The 19,274-nt window shown below is 39.9% G+C and overlaps 1 protein-coding gene across 1 annotated transcript in view; it reads left to right on the plus strand.

The window, feature by feature from the left end:
• The window catches only part of MINDY4 (MINDY lysine 48 deubiquitinase 4), an 80,788-nt gene that overhangs the window by 56,539 nt on the left and 4,975 nt on the right, over positions 1-19,274 (plus strand). The window contains exons 14-17 of the mRNA XM_082309643.1: positions 254-317; positions 2,253-2,414; positions 13,487-13,667; positions 18,902-18,974. Coding sequence (XP_082165769.1) covers positions 254-317; positions 2,253-2,414; positions 13,487-13,667; positions 18,902-18,974 — 480 coding nt within the window. The remainder of the gene's footprint in view (positions 1-253; positions 318-2,252; positions 2,415-13,486; positions 13,668-18,901; positions 18,975-19,274) is intronic.

Genomic DNA, 19,274 nt, shown 5'->3' on the forward strand with positions numbered 1-19,274 from the left:
TGTTTTCTTTAGTCCAGCTCTAACAAACTTTTGCTTGCCACAGATTTAGTTGATATATACACTTTTTTTTGCCACGCAAAAAATCACCTTGAAAAGATTCCAAAATGTAGAGCTGTATTTATGGTTGGGAAACAGTTTGGGTTTTTTTCCCCCAACATTTAAAGATGTTAAGTCTAATGAAAAGAAGCAATTGTATTTAAATTTAAATGTATTCTCCACTCCTAATTTAATTGTATTCTCCACTCCTTTTCAGGGTGCGCAATGATTTTGATGTGCTTACAAACCGATTGATTGGCAGCCATGGCTATTGTACGCAGGTAAGTTAAGCGTGCGGTCTTGGGGATGTCATATGCCTCTGCATGCAGAGCTGTAAACTGACCTCTGGGAAGAGATGGCATTTCTTATTTTAAGTTCCTTATGTTCTTCCTTTTTCTCCATAATGTCAAGCACCTTCATCCTTTACTCTTTTTTCCTTATGTTTTGGCATATTGTTGTCTTTGCTTTCAGAGCCTCTGCTCTTTGGCCTGATTTTGTGGTCCGTGTGTGTCTGTACCTGTGTGTGCATGTGCTCATACTCCTCTCATCTGCCTCTTTTGAACTCCTCAGTTGATTTTAGTGCTGAGATACCACTGAGACTGCAAACTGTGTTTCCTTCCTGCCATTTTAGAAAGGTGACTGAGGTTGCATGTCTGATTGTACAGCTCCTCTATAAATGGTCGCTGCCCAGCTAACTGAGCTGATGCTGATTGAAGCTAACTGGTACTTCAAACTGAAGACACTGACTTATTATATATATGTCTAAAAGACATGTGGTGCTTGAAAATAAGCAGTCTGAATTGCTGTCTGACACTTAGGACCACAAATTTATGTAGTCTAAATTCCAGCTCGTGTCCTGTACCAAATGTCTCCCACTGGCTCTAGGCCCACGAAGGCATCCACCCGGTTGGAAATGCTTTGCCTTGGACACGCAGGTGGAATGTAGATCCCAAAATTCTGGGACATGGATTCCCCCAAAGCTGGGACATGGGCAGTTGTGTGGTCTGAATACGGTCCACAGCTGTTAAATATACTACCATTTTGACTGCAGAAGGCAAGCTTCATGTTCTTCTCTTGCACTGTTGATAGAAGTCTTTTATACAGTGGTTACATAGTGATTCCTCAAGAAGGTGGTGGAACATCACTGGTGGATTGGACGTCCTAAAAATATCAGTAAGAACCTATAAACTTTGGGGAGTCCTTCAGGAGAAAGATGGGGCTATAAATGTGTGCAGTATTTTTAAAATCATACATCAAGTCCAAACTGGCAATACCAGTGTTATTCGTGTCTTTGGGCATGGTAATTTGGACTATTTTTTCTGGAAACTTTCTTATTATTTCCCCTCATGTTTCTTGACATATGTTATATATTAACAGTTAGCTGGTTCATTGCTGTAGTAGCACAGTCTCCTGCTAGATATTGTTGCATGCTGTTACATCCAGGCTGGCCCTTGTGGGATCTTATGCTAAGCAAAATGTCAAGTGTCTCTGTTACTTGAACTTTACGCGTACTCGCATGTGCACATGTACACCCACCCTTGCTCTCACATATATTTAGCCTCTGACACACCTGTACTTCTAGTTCAATTGGAGAGGAAATAATCAACAATCTGCTATAGTAAGTATGAGTATATTAGTGATAAGGACCAGATGTGAGGCCATATGGGTGAATGTCTCACTGAATGAGACTTAAGTTCATCCAGAAATAATCAGTGAGAAAAAAAAAATCTTGTAACAAATCTTGTCCAACATACAAAATGCATCACTAAGGACATGCAGAAATATCAGATAGTGCTGTACAGGCTTTTAATTTATATCATTCATGCTACAGCTTTCATTGTAGAGAAAAAGGGACACCAAAATGTTTTAATTTAAAAAAAAACAAAACAAAAAAACAACACTAATATGAGAAGGTTGAGAGTTGGATGTAAGAGTAAATTGATTATCAGCATTTTGCCTCTGGAAGGATGAATGTTGAAAACTCCACTAATATTTCCTCATTTTACTTTGGGAATAGACTTTCCCCAAAGTATCTGGGAAAAATTTTATAAGCAGTCCTAATCCCAACCCTAAACTTAAAGCCACCACATAAATTAAGGGTCTGGTATATGTGTAACTTTACCAATACTGAATCAATCTTGTATTGATGTCTGGTAGAGACAAGACGTTTAACTACTGGTGTTTTGTTTTGTTTTTTTTAAACATGTCACAAACAGGAATTGGTGAACTTGCTTTTGACTGGCAAAGCTGTGTCCAATGTTTTCAACAATGTGATAGAGCTGGACTCTGGAAATGGCAATATCACAATTTTGAAAGGTATCACAAGCCGCAGTGATATTGGTTTGCTGTCTCTCTTCGAGCACTATGATGTTTGTCAGGTATGCTTTCCATTCTTCTGATTCTAATTAAAAAGGAAACAATTAAATGTAAAATTGGCTTGGTGTGAGTATAGCGGCTAAGAAATTATGGGGTTGATTCAGTTGCTCACTCAGAGGCATCTAGCGCTGTTTTAGATGCCTCAAGGCAGGGTGTGATCTCCCTTCTGGATGCAGGTTGTGTCACAACTCCCACCCCTTGGTAAATGACTTGTGTAGTCTACAGCATCTGCAATCTTACATTCCTGGGTCATTTTCAAATTGATCTCCTGAGCTGGGAGTCAGCTTACAGACTAACACACTTCTGTTTAAATGGCTACTGTATAGATCTGTATACATGAACTAGGACCTGCTCAGTGCAGTCTGTGGAGTTGAAAGCTGTTCAGCTGACTAAACATAATTATGTATTCTAGGCTGAGCTGAACAAGTTCCCCTGACTGTATTCACTAGATCTCCACTGAATATAGTGGAGTTGAGACACCCAGCTCACATGTGGACGCCTATATCTTATTCACATATATATAGCAACTGAATCTGGAGCTGAAACTCACTCTCAGTATCCAGTTTTCCATCTGTTCCTATGTGTTTGGGAGCCAGATTTATTGAATCCTCTAGTCCATGCTGTAATGGTGGACTTACTGTATTAGCAGTAAAGAAAATAATAGACAATTAAAATAGCTGTCAATATAATGGGAATGTTCCCTTCAACATGTCTTTGAAATTAGTATTTTAATTGTAGTCATCATGAAAATTAAAAGATAGATTAAAAATTTCAAAGAAGTGACAGTCATTAATTTACCTCTGGAAAAACTTGTATAAGGATTTCATTGGTTCCCCATCAACAGACATTGTCTTCAAGATGGACATCTTTCTTAAAGACATGTTCTATGTTAAACAGACAATCTTGTGTTTGATGCAGGGATATTATTTAAAATTCTCTTGCTTGTGTTGGATGCTAGATTAGATAATCGTAATGGTCCCATCTGGATTTGCAGTCAGTGCCTCTCTAAAAATTTGAAAGTGATTAGCAAAGAATTTGTTTGTATTGATCTAATATAAATGTGTGAATGAAAACAAAGCTTGATTTTAACTGTTTCCCATATGGCTAAAGTCAGTTACATTTTCCTACTACTGGCAAATTATAATTTTTGTTATTTTTAATTAACACAATCCTTTACATTATTCACAAGATTATAATAAGGCTTAAATTCAGTCAAGACAGCATATCAGTGTATCCAAATCAGATTCATTCAGAAAAAACTGGACTAAAAATAAGTTAGCTTCTATGTCTATTTCAAGCTCCTTTTCCTTTGCTATAAACAATGTAACATTTAAAACCTAAAAAATGGTTATGCACCACAGTAGCATTTTTTCCATTCTCTAGTGAGGAAAATGACTTCTAAGTAGCAAAATTGTAAGTGAGGTCAGTGCAGGTAAGAGCTATTTCTTTCCCATCTGCCCTCTAAAAATAAAATAAAAAGTTACCCAGAGAATCAGACACTGTCTTCCACTTATTCTGCAAATTATACGGTGGAGGGGGTCTGTTTCTTCTACTACTGTGCTCTTGCATGGGAGCTGGACTCATGAGCAGTGATCTGTTTTCCAAGCCAGTGACTCTTAATCAGTTACAGAAACTCCAGTAGATGTAGTTTCCTTTTTTTTCGGTCTACACTAGTTAGGCATCTGATGCAAATTGTCTTGCTTTTTATTAAGAACATCTGTGAGTGCTCCACATTTCAGTTCGTACTTCTAAGCGCATGCTGCAATGCCTGACTTAGGACCAGGACAAAAGTCAGATTCTGGTGGACTTTGGCCTCAAGTCTGGGGAGTCTCCACTGTGGCTTCAGCATGAGGGGCCAGATTCTGCTTTCTGTTATAAATACATAAGTCTAGAACAATTTAGAAAAAATAAATGTCACTGATGGTTTGCAGTAGTGGAAATGAGAATAGCATTTGCCTGTAAGTCTTTCAAACTGACTCTTTTCTTCCTCTCGGGGTTTCGGTAAGTGGATTCAACATCCAATTACATTGTGGCTATGAGGATGGTAACTGAAACCAGTAATGGAAAAGGACTGTCATTTTTGGTCGTTTTTTTTTTTGTTTCCAGGAGTAAGAAAATCCTGAGCGTGATATATGGTGAATCAGAGTTGGAAAACTCCCTTTAGGTCATATCCAGCCAATCTCTCAGGGGAAAATTCAGGATATTTTTATATCCTGTTATATAGTAGGCTTTCTTCTAAAAATCTGTGTCCATGAAATTCCTGCTTTTATGTTCAGATGGCCATTGATTAGTTGATTGTAGTGCACATAACTGTGATCTTACCTTTTTTCTCACATGTCTCTACTTTAAAACATGAGGAAGAGCAAATACAGGTACCTGCAAATGTGAAGATTTTAATATCTACTATACAGCTTGTGGTTTGGATGTACTAATATTAAATCTGACTGTTCATTTACTTAGTTTCCTCTGATTATCATTCTTACTTCTAATCCAGCCTGCCCCCTAAACAATTCATCCCCATCCGCTAGACATTTGCAAGCTGATGTAACAGATCCTCCCTTTTTCATCAGTACATCCTGTCCAAAGCTTATTTTTATTGCTCTACTCTAGACTTCTTCCAACTTACCAATGCATTTAGGAAGAGATACGCAAGATTCCAGGCTGGATGCAGTAAATCCGCATAGAGAAATATTTCTATACCATTTTATCTCCCTTGTCTAATATGTGGAGTATTTGTATACAATCCACAATTACCTTGGCACGTCTTCTGAGCTGAAAATATCATGAGGGTATGAGAATTGAATTAAACCTTCCATCAAACTTCAACAGTTGCAAATCAAAACAAAATGATCAGTCCCTTTTTCCTAGTGGTTGCCTGAAGAATCCCTCTGTTGCTGATCCAGTAATCTCTTTCAGGGGATCATGCCGAATGTGTTGTCTTTGCTGACTGGAAAAATGTGTGCTTCATGTAATTTGTCTCAAATTGTTAATGTCTAGTCATCACTCTTAGTCCTAACATATCACCATACTCAGTACATTTTTTGTAATGTAATTATGTGTTGCAACTTGTTTCACAATGACAGAAGGATTAATTCAATCTAATTCATATGTAAACATTTAGTTTCATAGCAAGATTCCATATTTTAATGCAAAAAAGCTGAAAGTCCACTTCTTTTACTTTTCCGTAGGCAAGTTACACATCTTTGGATTTCTTTTCTTTGTGCTAAATCCGCATTTAAGCTATATTAATTCCGTCTGATCTTACTCATTTAACTAAGAGGCCTAAATTGAGATTTCAGGTTCCCTGGGATTTCTTTAGAGCTTTTAAAGCAATAGAAACATTTCCAAAAGCTGGTTACCCCACATAAAATTGGTGCAGGTTCTCCTCTCTTTGCTGGGCTGCAGCGTGCAGCAGTTCAGCGGTAGTCTCATGCAAGCTGAGTCGTTTCTGCAGCACAGACAAGACCTCAGAGAAAGGGGTGAGGCACAGAAGTGGGCAGGACCAATCATAGCAGTTGTGAGTGAGAACGTCCCTGCTTTTTGGTCAGAGTCTTTGGCCTAAATGCCATATTAAGATTGCAGGTGAAAAAACTTCGAATGATGAAATGCTCTTTTCAAAACTTATTGACATGTTAAAAGTAGAAACAGATGGAAACAGATGTTCCTTGTCTTTATACCGGATCATTTAAGAGACTAAGAGCAACAAAAGAGAAAAATCATCTGCATTCTCATCTGACGAAATTAAAAGATACTACTATTATTATTGTTGTTACTACTATTGTTAATAATGATAATAATATCTAGCATTTCTGTGTCATTACCTATGAATAGATCGGTGCTTTGCAAAAAAATCATGACCGTTTTACAGGGGGGTAACAGACGAATAAAAGTCAAAGTGCTTATCCCAATAAGTAAGCTAGTGGCTGAACTGGGAAGAGATTACAGGCCTTCTGAATCTCTCATTCTAAAGTTAGCATGATGAATTTGGCCATCCTTCTGAAATGCTTTTTGAAACCACTTTAGGTATGCGCTGCTGTACATGAAGTGATGGAAGTATTCAAAGTTACTTGCCTCTTTTGAACCTTGACCCTGATTCTTCTTTGTCTTCCCTGATTCTTTCCTGCTTTTAACCTGTCCTGCTATAGTAGTTAAAGCTCCTATCATCTGACCTCCCAAACTCACCCTACTCTGATTCTTAACAATGTCCAAGTCTCTGCCTCAGTTGTCAGCATTTCAAGAGACTGATGCTTTTTACTTTTTGCATTTCTGAGAGAACGTGGCATTGGCAAAGAAGTTACATGCTCATTTTTCCTATTTCTTTTCAAAAAGAGAGGGAAACATAAATAAACAGAACTTATTCATTAAAATTCCACAGACGGGAAATATTATCTTTGGTCCTTTTGATGAAACCGGCACACTCTGTGCTATAACAAGACCTACTTGAATTATTAAATTTAGCACACATGCTCTGTCTTCTGGCACCTCACCTGTTTATTTTCCCTGTGGAACGTCCTTCCTATAAGCTTCTTCGCTGGGAAATATGTCTGCTAACCAGGCGCCTTTCTCAGTCAGATGGACTGGATTCAAGCCAGGTCATCGGTGGAGTTGTGGAGGGAGAGGTTTAGAAAGAGGTTTTTAACCATCTCGTTTAAGAAACCAACAACAAAAATATGCGTGTGCAAAATGGAAACTGATGGTTGGTTTTAATTTTCCACTTATTTTTCAGTAATGGTTATGCGGTAGATATTGTGCCACGTGGATGCATTCGGCAAGGGACCCTGCTATTTATGTAAGACATTTGTGAGCACCACTGTGGGCAAAAACATGTGATACATAGAAGCTTGGCTGAAACAAAGCTGACAAGGCATTGGCCATTTAAAAAGTCTATTCTTCATTCCCTGTTTTTGCATCTCCCTTTCTAGCCTGAAACTGAAATTTTCTTTAATGAAGTCCTATTGTCCTCCTACTTATCCATGGAAAGTTATTTTCCCAGAGGCTAGTCACTGTTGCTGGGATATTGGCATTGATATCTTGTCAACGTCCTTCCAAATAAAATAGTATCACAGAGTTTTTATTTAAGACAATAAGAATAACAAACCCCACATGTTTAAAAGAGTTCTGCATGCTTTGCAAACAGACAAAACAGAAGATGATTAGATTAAAAATAACTGCATTTGGATCTGGATTTACCCTATCTAACTTTAGGTGCTTTATAGGCTGAAAATGCTTCATGTAAGAGTCCAGCCACTTCCCTTTATAGCTGATGAACAGGGGGGCCCCAATTTCTGACAATACCCATCTCTTTGTTTGATTTTATAGACAGACAAAGCCAACCTAAGATAGGGGCCAACCTAAGTTAGAGGGCCTCGAAACAGATGCTGAAGAGTTAAGTGGACTGAATCTTGACTTATCTTTATCATTGCAGTGAAGTAATGTATTGAAATGAATTATAAACTCCTTCATGTGTATTGAGGGAATGGCAAAGTGCTGAAGTCTGAATGAGGGTCTGAATCTCTCTCAGAATTTCTTCACTTGATGGAACATACAAGAAAAGCAGCAGAGTTGAACAAGGATGAAGAAAAGATCCAGAGGCTACCTGGCACCCTGAGGTCTATTTGCCTTGCCACAATGACTATCTTCTTTTATGTTGTGGCAGCATAACAAAACTTTAGTTGAAAGCCAATGCTTTCCAGGAGTCTTTTCTTTGGTTTGGTAGTCCTGGGATTGAACACACATATCTGTTCTTCTTGATTAATATTGCCCTTTTTTCCCCAAAATTCATCATCAGAAAGATTTCCTTTTCTACAACAAAAAGGATTAAAAGCTGCAAAGAAATTATCTAGGGATCCGACGTAGCAGTAGTGTTTTGTACTGCAATTTATAAATATCTGGCCCTATTAAAAGTTTGTCCCCATTTTTCTTGTAGGCCCCCTTTAAGTACTGCAAGGCCGCAATAAGGTCTCCCCACAGCCTTCTCTTCTCCAGAGTGAACAACCCCAGCTGTTTCAGCCTTTTCTCATAGCAGAGCTGTTCCATCCCTCTGATCATTTTTGCGGCCTACTCTGGACCCGCTCCAACAGGTCCATGTCTTTCCTGTACTGAGGACCCCAGAGCTGGAGGCAGGGCTCCAGGTGCGGTCCCACCAGAGCAGAGCAGAGGGGCAGAATCCCCTCCCTCGCCCTGCTGGCCACGCTTCTTTTGATGCAGCCCAGGATATGGTTGGCCTTCTGGGCTGTGAGAGCACATTGCCAACTCATGTCTAGCTTTTCATCCACCAGTAACCCGAAGTCCTTCTCTGCAGGGCTGCTCTCAATCCCTTCATCCCCCAGCCTGTACTAATACTGGGGTTGCCCTGACCCATGTGTGGGACCTTTCACTTGGCCTTGTTGAAGCATGGGCCCATTTCTCGAGCTTGTCCAGATCCCTCTGGATGGCATCCTCTCAGGCATGTCAACCGCACCACTCAGCTTGGTGTCATCTGCAAACTTGCTGAGGGTCCACTCCATCCCTCTATGTCATTGATGAAGATATTGTAGAGTACTGGTCCCAATACGGACCCCTGAGGCACACCACTTGTCACCAATCTCCATCTGGACATTGAGCTGTTGACCACTACCCTCTGGATGTGACCATCCAACCAATTCCTCATCCACCGAACAGTCCACCCATCAAATCCATGTGTCATCCATTTAGAGAGAAGGCTGTTGTGGGGGACCGTGCCAAAGGCCTTACAGAAGTCCAGATAGATGACATCCGTAGCCCTTCCCTCGTCCACTGATGTAGTCACTCCATCATAGAAGGCCACTAGGTTGGCCAGGCAGACTCGACCTTGGTGAAGCCGTGCTGGCTGTCTCAAATCACTTCCCTGTCCTCCATGTGCCTTAGCATAGCTTCTAGGAGGATCTGCTCCCTGATCTTCCCAGGCACAGAGGTGAGGCTGACAGGTCGGTGGTTCCCAGGGTCCTCCTTTTTACCTGTTCTAAAATGGGTGCAATGTTTCCCTTCTTCCAGTCCCCAGGGACTTCAGCTGACTGCCATGACTTGTCAACTATCATGGAGAGTGGCTTGGCAACTGCATCAGCCAATTCCCTCAGGACTCTGGGATGCATCTCATCAGGTCCCATAGACTTAAGCATGTTCAGGTTCCTCAGGTGATCACGAACCTGATCTTCTCTTGCAGTGGGACGGACTTTGCTCCCCCAGTCCCTGCCTTGAGGTCCATCCACTTGAGAGCTATGGGAAGAGAGGCTGCCAGTGCAGAGTGAGGCAACGAAGTTGTTGAGCACCTCAGCCTTCTCCTCATCCGTTGTTACCAGTTTGCCAGTCTTGCTCATCGGGGCGAGGGAGGAGTATGCTTTCTTTGACCTTCCTTTTCTGGCTGACATAGAAGCCCTTCTTATTATTCTTTGCATCCCTTGCCAAGTTCAGCTCCGGCGGTGCCTCGGCCTTCCTGACCCCATCCCTCCACAACCAGGCAGCATCCCTATACTCTTCCCAGGATACCTGTCCCTGCTTCCACTGCCTGTGCATTTTCTTCTTGCCCTTTAGTTTGACCAGCAGGTCTCGACTGAGCCATGCCGGTCTCTTGCCTTCCTTTCCTGATTTCTTACATGTGGGGATCGAGAGCTCTTGCACTCTATGGAAAGCTTCCTTAAAGATCTGCCAGCTCTGCCAGCTGTTCTGCTCCCTTGTCCCTGAGGGCAGTTTCCCAGAGTCAGAACACTGGGTGTTCATGCTTTTTCTTCTCTGTCCTGCTTCAAGGTCCTGTTATATTCCGGGATCACTATCACCGACCAACCTGGCTAGCCAACTGAAGAAGCACTCACCACTCACCAGCTTGACCAGTTAAATGAGGCCATACTTTTAGTCCACTCAAAAACTGATGCTTGAAGAAGTGGGCAAAGGAATCCTCACAATGAGGATTGTCCTTACTTTGTCAATAGCATGGTTCCATATTTGTGGAAAAAAATCTGGACATGATTTGGGGAATGCTATGGGAGAGGGATCGTCCCTATAGTCCAGACAAAGTAACATGCGTGGGAAGAGGAAGAAATTTTAGCCTTATGGATAAAAACCATTCCATGACCTTAAAGCTGGGAAACAAATCCTGGGCCTGTTTAATCTACTAATGTAGGAATAACGTGAGGTATCTGGAGAGCCAGAAGTCCTTGGAAGGTGATGATAGTGGGATAGAGTGGCCAGTAGTTTTGGGGAGAAGCACACCTGTAGGGACCAGCCAACACCTGGAATGCAATTTGATGTTAAAGGCAGCAGTTAATCCTCAACTAGTATAATTGCTGTAAATGAAATGAAGGCTTCTCCCTTTTTATGGGAGATGAGGATTTGACCTGCAATTGTCTTAAAGTTCATGCCCTCACCTTGTTCTGCAAGCATTGTAACTGAAAACTATACATATTTGGAAAATGTTCCTTCAGACCTTACTCATCTGAACAATTTGTCCTGACTTCAATAGGACTGTTCATGTGAGTAAGAACTGGAGTGGATGTGTGCTTTGAAACAGTTCTGTGTCTCTTTAATCTTGTTTTGTCAAATGTTGTTTGATGAAGTTTGGATGTTACTTTAGCAAACATATGTAGGAAGAACACATTTTTAGGAGAAGACTGGCTGTTCCTTTTTCTGGCTTTGATTTAGCTGCAGACTAAAATATGCATGTTTGTGAGACTGAATCTTTTCATCTGTATCCATCTAATTTGCCATCTTTTGTTGTGTGTGCATATTTCCTTTCTTGATAACTCCTATTACGAGTATTTTTGTAAGCTTTAAAAAAAAATTCTGTACTTTTAAGCCAAGAATATACATAAAAAGCAAAACTGTTGTACAAAAGGCTGTTTTAAATAGATACTAACAAAGTAATGAGTCAGGGAACAGTTAATTAGCTAGAGACTTGTTATCTAACATCTGAAGAAATTCTCATTGGGAAAATAACTGATTTTGTACTCTCATAACACTCCAGATATAAATTCTGAATCTCAATAATAAAAAGCCCGCACATTCCTTATCACTTAGGATGCTGTTTAGACTTTTAATTACAACAGCATATATGCTGTCTTTTGCCTTTTAGCACTATATTGGATGACATTTGCACCCGCATGCCCAAGGTGAAGGACTGAGGGCCGTACTGTAGAAGCTATATCCATGAATCTATATCTAGAAAACATGTATGAGAATTTTTATGTTAAAAGTCTTCCAGTTTTCACTAGCACCCGCTGCATATGCTGAAGCATAATTTAAATCCCATAGCGGTAAAGGCAGCAATAGACAGAGATGATTTCTGTAGATTATATCACTTTCCACGTTACTATGCAAACCTGTTCAAAACTTCCTGAACCTCTGACCTAGCAAAGTTTCTTTGATCTGTGTGTCTGTATTACGGAGACAGAAACTGGTCTTATATTTCTATGCACATATATTTGCACACTTGGTGGCCATTCCTTGTTTTGTGGATTGGTAATATGCCAGCAGTGCAACGTTTGTTTAGCAAAGGATGGATACATAAACCTGGGGATAAAATACAGATGGTTATACACAGCATCCTGCACAGTAGTGATTCTGTCTGCTATAAGAATAATAAGAAGAGCCATAGTCAGAAACATTCTACTGAAAGCAAAAAGTTTTATTTTTAGTTTCCCTGAGCAATTTATCAAAGATAAAAAAAGAAATAATTCAGTGGGGAAAAAAAACAGTATTATTTTGAACTTAGAATACAGCTTTCAGTGACAGGAATATAGCTAATAACAAATATCTGTTGTAGCTGAATATTAAAATCCCAGCTGGAAGAAATAAGGCTTCTTTGCTACATTAAGCAATCTAATCACTCTCTTTACTCTATTATTTACTACTGAAAGGGCTAAAATCATTAACTGATACTGCCGCTCTAAAGCAGCAGCATGATATAGGAGCGTGGTATCTGTCTCAGAACACATTAGCGTGAGGTGAAGAAAATACTACAAGATACTCACTGACCTCAGGGGATGCAGGAAAATTCCATGATTCATTTTATATCAGCATATATTGAGTTTCAAAGCCATAAATACACTCCCCCTGCTATTAAAGCATGTATATTTCTACCTTAAAACATAAATTCCATGAGAAATAATAGATATGAACCTAAATATACATAAAACTAGCCTCAATTTGCTGGACTTGAACCTTAAAGACTATGGGGTGAAGCAGCAGAAAAAACTGATTAAATTGATAAATGGATACATATATAGATAAAAGCAATTACAAATCCAAAGAAGTGCTGTAGTAGTCTACATTTTAAATAGTTGGTAGATTTAAGAAGAATACTTCAAATCAGTAATGAGTATGAAAATCAATTATATCCAATTTCATACAGAATATTTAGGATATTTATAAACAAGTATACTTTCAAACTTTCAAAAGGAGGGCAAAGGCTTAGAAAAGGCATCTGGTAAAGAAATCATTGGGCTTTTTCAGCTGAGAATATTTCATTTTTAAGTATAATGAATCTAAACAAGTGCTTCTGTTATTGCTTTCTTCTAGTAGCTGAAAATATTTTACATATCTGGACTGTGAAGCTAGAAGAAGATGCTAAAATGAAGGGAATGTTTTATATTCTTAATCCAAGAAAAGATTTTGGGCTCAGTTTAGTTGCCCACACAGGGGTGTCTCATGTCATCTGGGATCTGGTGAAGTCTCTTGCCTGGCTTCCAGATACTGTTGCATAAGAGCACAGTCTCCCATTGATCTCGTGTAGTATTCCTGACCTAAACTCACTGTGGTTTTATAGCTGTTGCAGAGGACAGGGTTCCTTTTCGTTCTGATCATCTGGGATATGATCTTTTTGCTGTAAGGATACTACAGCTGGATTTCATTACCTGCCTAGAGCTCAAGGCCGGATACTTGCTTTATATGTTCCATGATTTACCAGGGCTGTCCTGATCTGCTTCATCAGCAGTATATAGTGAGCCTTCATTAATGCTTGTAGACTGTAATAAATAAGAGATCTTATAAATCTCATGTTTTCCACAATGAATTGTTTCTCCCCTTGCCCCCTGTGATGTTCTAATGTTTTGTATCTTTCTTTTAGGTTGGTTGTTACTTGAAGACTCCTAAATACCCGATTTGGTTGGTATGCAGTGAAAGCCACTTCAGTGTGCTTTTTTGTTTGGAAAAGGATTTACTAGGTGATTGGAAAACAGAGCGGAGATTTGATCTATATTATTATGATGGCTTGGCCAACCAGGAAGAAGAAATACGGTTAACGGTTGGTATGTACAACTCAGTAACTCTGCTTTTCATCTCTGGTGGTGGCAACAGCATCACATCAGAAGGAAGAAAACAATAATACATACAATGATGATCTCAGGCATTAAAGGTTATTTGTATGCCTGTTTCCTAATTTCCGTAATTAGTTTTGGTAATTAATTGGAAATTAGATTTCACAAGGAAATTTTGAGGATAAGCTCTTTAAAGGGTTAAAAGTGAGCATATGCTACTTTATACAGACTGGTAAATCTTTCAGTGACACTCATTTCCAGGGAACAGATTGTGATCTGGCCTATTCATGCTCCCAGGACTAAAAACCGTATTTAACTACTCCCATTCTCCTTCACATCTCACATCGTTTCTACAGGCAGAATGTACAAGTGTCCTGTTCCTCAACCCTACATGGCTGTAGTAAAATGAGCAGAGAGGGAAGCATGAAATCCTTGCCTCCAAAACCAGCTACTTCAGAAGATGGCAGTAATCTGCTAACAAAGTCTAGTCTCATACCTGCTTGTCAGCATACCTGGAAACAGCATGCAAAAGATCTGTCTTATTGCACTCATTCTTTCAGGAAACCATGCCAAATTATGCAGCTGCTTTTACAGTAATTACGTATTTCTCCAACTGGAAGGCATTTGGACAAGAAATATTCTGATGCTTAGAAAGCTCCTACTTATTGCCATATTAAGACATTCTTGACCACTAAATTCCTATTTGCTAATAATATCCTACTTATCTTTTGTTTTCTTTCCTTCAATATATTTATACAGTCTAATCAAATTCCTTCTCAATCTTAAGGAGCCACTCTATAGTAGTCCACTCTTTAAAAATAAGCTGTCTGTATTCCTTGTTTGCACCTACACTCTGGTTCTTGGACAGGATGAGTTATACATGGGTGTTGTATGTTCTAATTGAGTCTATGTGGCAAAGCTGTTTGTATGGGAGTGCTGGGGACTTTAGCATCTCACAAGATTTGGTAGTGAATTCAGTCGTCTTTCTGTCTGTTATTTATCCTCTTATTTTAATTAAAATCCCTGTCATTCTATTGTAGTGATGGCATTATATATTATCTCAAAAAAATGCTTAACCTTTACTGGACTGTAGTTGCCATCTGGTTCCCACACAGTCTGTCCCAGATAAAAGATTCTTTGTAAGTGACCCAGATGATATAGTTCAGCATAGGACTAGAGAGATTGAGACACATTTTTTCTATTGTGTTGTACCATGTAACATACGGTCCAAAACAGGCGTCCTTACCTATAATTTCATCATTAATAAATCAGGAAAGTTTCCAAAATCCAGAGCTACCAAGCACTCTGAGATCCCTGGATGAGAAAGTGCTCAGTTTGTGTAAATTTTTCTCTTTACTGTTTAACCTGGCATGGCATATCTGTATATTTCTCCTCAAAGACTAAACTTGCATTGAGAGGTAGACATCTTTTTGTTGTGTTCCAGGGATGTGTCCTAGTAAGCCTTTTGTTATCTGTGAAATTCTGCAAAAGGCTGTAAAATGCAAATAATTTCATCATTCTAGGGAAACGCTTTCCTAGTTCTGGCTGCACAGTAATCCTTTGTTAGGTCTGGAGAAAAACTGAAATTACTTTACATCCAAAAGGTAACATTGATCATACATCTAAACCATGAATACAGTAGCAGATGGAAATATCAGAATACTAAGTATTGCTGGTATTTCCATTGTGGAAAAAGCAACAAGCTATGATGGTTAGGCAGTGTTACCTAGAGGTACAGCATGAGGTCCTGGGTGCTCCACAGCCACATCTCACTGGTGCTGGTTAGCAAAGTTGTTTGCTTTTCACTAGCAAGAAGGTGAATTCCTTGAAATGGAAATTTTGTTTATAATTAGGAAGATTACAATCAAGGTCACATTTCAGGAAATCTTGAAGAAATTACACTGGGCAAGAAAGGCAAGAAAGCCAGAAAGAAAGAATAAAATTACATTTTGGGGGTAATAGCAATTGCCACTTTATATTGAGAATTTGCCCTGCTTTTCCTACTCATAACCATTTGCCAAAATGTAGACAGGGAATATGAAGTTCCTTCCTAAAAGCAGGCAATGCCTGCTAGTGGGTTCAACATACTATCCTCAATGGACGAAGGTTCTTTAATCCTTTCCATTGGGGTAGAAATTTCTGATGGGCAGAGAAAGCAAGCAAGCCAGTGTATCTAAATTAATAACCCTCTGCATTTTTCTCATTTTCTTTTTTCAGCTGTTTAGGGACTGAGTGGAGATTCTGGGATGTTTGTTATATGTCACAGAGAGTACTTGTGTGAAAGTGTGTGTTGTACTGCTCAGAGAGATACTGCTCCTCCTTTCTAGTACATACAGTTAACGCCTACCTATGTTAACATTTACAATGTGTTGTCTCCAAGTGAAGATATAGGGAATTTTTGTACAATCATCTGTTATAATAAATCATTCTTATATCTCATTGGTGCATACCTTCAACTCAGTATCCTTTTAAAGGTGTTTTCAGAAAGCAGCTGAATAATTGTTAAGACTATAACTGAATTTCTCAGAAAATTCTTTCAGAGCCATAGACACCATCTCAGCCCCTTTGCAGGTGCCACAGAGGATAGCACAAGCAGTGAAATTAGCAGAGGTTCAGATACTGGAGACAACTTCTAGGGAAAGCTAGTATATTGATTACGACACTTTCCTTCAGAACAGTTTTTTCCCACAGTTAAGATGAGATTGTTCAAATGTGCAAAAGTCTTCTGGAAAGGCGATTACTAAAATGTCACTTCCTAAAGTAGCCATTTAAATTATGAGCAGTATTTCTTCTTTCAGTGATTGTCTGTTCAGATTTCACTCTTCTGAACCTGTACTCATCGTATCTCCTGAATAGCAAGTTTGTCTGTCACTGTGCTGGCACTCAGTTTCTCACTACCCTTAGCTTAGAATATAAGTGAAGATATAAGAGATCATAGAATCATAGAATCACACAATAGTATGGGTTGGAAGGGACCTTTAAAGCCCATCCAGTCCATCCCCCTCTGCAATGAGCAGGGACATCTTCAACCAGATCAGGTTGCTCAGAGCCCCATCCAGCCTGGCCTTGAATGTTTCCAAGAATGGGGCATTTACCACCTCTCTGGGCAACCTGTGCCAGTGTTTCACCACCCTCATGGTAAAAAATGTCTTCCTTCTATCTAGTCTGAATCTGCCCTCTTTTAGTTTAAAACCATTATCCCTTGTCATATCGCAACAGGCCCTATTAAAAAGTTTGCCCCCATCTTTCTTGTAAGCCCCCTTTAAGTACTGCAAGGCCGCAATAAGGTCTCCCCGCAGCTTTCTCTTCTCCAGGCTGAACACCCCCAGCTCTTTCAGCCTTTCCTCATAGCAGAGGTGTTCCAGCCCTCTGATCATTTTTGTGGCCCTTGATGGAAGAGTGTAACATCAATGTGCCTTGCTATAAATGAGTTATATGAAACACTTTAACACAGTTTGCTAGTTAATTAACTTAGCTAAACGTTCCTTGCCTGCTCCTGTAAAATACACCTTTAGTGACACTTTTTCCTATTCCTTTGTATGAAAAACCTCCATTCAAACCTCCTGGTTGGAAGAACTCAAGTGTAAAAATGACAAAATTCACCAAGTTGGCAATGACTGGGAAAGACATCTGTGCCATATGCCTATCCTGCTACCAGTACTATGGTCGGGACAGTGGTTGTTTCTTCTTACTATGAGAAGATCCAGAACATCAGTATCAGGAATTCCGAGAGGGATCCAAATACTACTGGAGACCTCTAATAAACTGTTCAATACTAGGATAAAAGAGGCCCTTTGAAACTTAAAAGATTCCTGTGTACCTCTAAGTTCCTGAGGATCTAGGAGAAAACTGCCAGTACTTCATGTACTTTTAAATATTGTCTGTTTCCTACTACTCCAGCCCTTACAGTCATTCAGAGTTTTCTGCATGTATTTATACCAACAAGATCAACAGACAAGGGAGAGCCAGGTTCTCTCTATGACATGAGGAAGCCAGATATATCTGAGACTGGCAGCTGTGAATGTAAGAGCAATTGCCTCCCATCCTGTCTACATCAGTCTCACTGAAGCAGACCCATATCCTACACCCTGTCTTGGCATCGTTTGTTGCTCACAACCTGGCTGTTGGCTGGGTGACAGACAGAAAAGGAGAAAAAGAAAAAATCCTAATCTGCTGCAGTTAAAATGTTTTACTCCAAAACAGGAAACAGCTGAGCAGACTGACATCCAAGCCGCTCGCAGGATGTTTTCTCTCTGGGAAGTTCAGCGACTACTTTCACTGTTGACAGATCCAGTGTCTGAGACACTGACCTCTCTGTTTCCCCCAGAACAGTGCAATTGCCTCTCCATCCCGAAGGAATGCTCACAGCCTGTGGTAGCTCTCTTATATCCAACACAACATCGTCTTCTCCCATCTGTGCATTGCCTTCCCAACAATCAAGGAATAACCTTCTTTTCCAGGGTGAAAGAATCTTAACCCAGTTTGGACTGGACTTGGGGTTTCCTATGCAAGTGTAGGACTACTGCTGTCCTTCGTATTTGAGTAACGAAAATTGCTTTTTTAGTAATTATGACATCAACTGCAAAATAAAAACCTCATGACAACCCTCCAGCGTATTCTTTCACCTTCTAATCCATGTTTTTCCTTGAAACCATCTCTATATTAGTAAACTAACCTGGGTCAGGGCCTGAGTCTGAACACTGTCCCACAATCATCCTTACTGTTAAGTAGTCAGCACAATTCTGGGCAAGTTTCTGGCCCAGAAAAAACTAATACTGGGCACAGTCTGGGGATCATTCCCAACAGCATTTGCGTTCAGTCACCCCCTTTCAGCCTTTAGCCTGCCATCACATGAACAGTCAGTAGACCACGAGTGAAAAGGGTTTAAGAGATGGCAAAGCAGTGAGTGACAGACTGTCCACTCTTAGGTCAGCTATAAAGCCCATGCTATTTGCAAAGAGCCATAGTCATGGTATCTACTCTGAGCATTCCTGGCCCTGTCTGGGGTGCAAACGAGAGCATGAGATGGTATTCAAGTACCAGCAGTGCTCATCTTCCAGCATATTTCAATCCAAAGTGGACACGTGCCTATTGTGGGCTAGGAGATTTACAGTGTGAGTGGTAGTCCGTCACTTCTGTGGGTGGAGTTCCTAGAAGCTACTGCGGTATTCTATATGAACAGAAGTATACTCCAGCCACTAATAATATCTGATATGTCTCTGCAGACACAACTCAGATGTGTGCTGAAGATAAAGAAAATGACCTTACTCCTCCGCTTGAGCACTGTATTAGGACAAAGTAAGTGAAACTAGAGTTTTTCATGCAGATATATTCAGTTATTGATATAAATAATATATGTAAGGCTGGAGTGTGGTAAAAATATTGCAGCAAGTAATCTTGCAAAATTACTGCTTAAAAATCAGAAAGGATCTAAACAGGCTAGGCTGTGATAATATGTATTACACATTTAATGGTGCGTTATTGTACTTAACATCCAACTAAGACGTTCAGTTCATTCTTAGAGGAAACTTCATTACATCAGCAAGAACTGACTGAGCCAAATTCAGTTTGAGAGCACAACTTGATTTCAATAGATCT

Source organism: Platalea leucorodia (assembly GCF_965183815.1).
Source record: "Platalea leucorodia genome assembly, chromosome: 1".
Lineage (NCBI taxonomy): Eukaryota > Metazoa > Chordata > Aves > Pelecaniformes > Threskiornithidae > Platalea > Platalea leucorodia.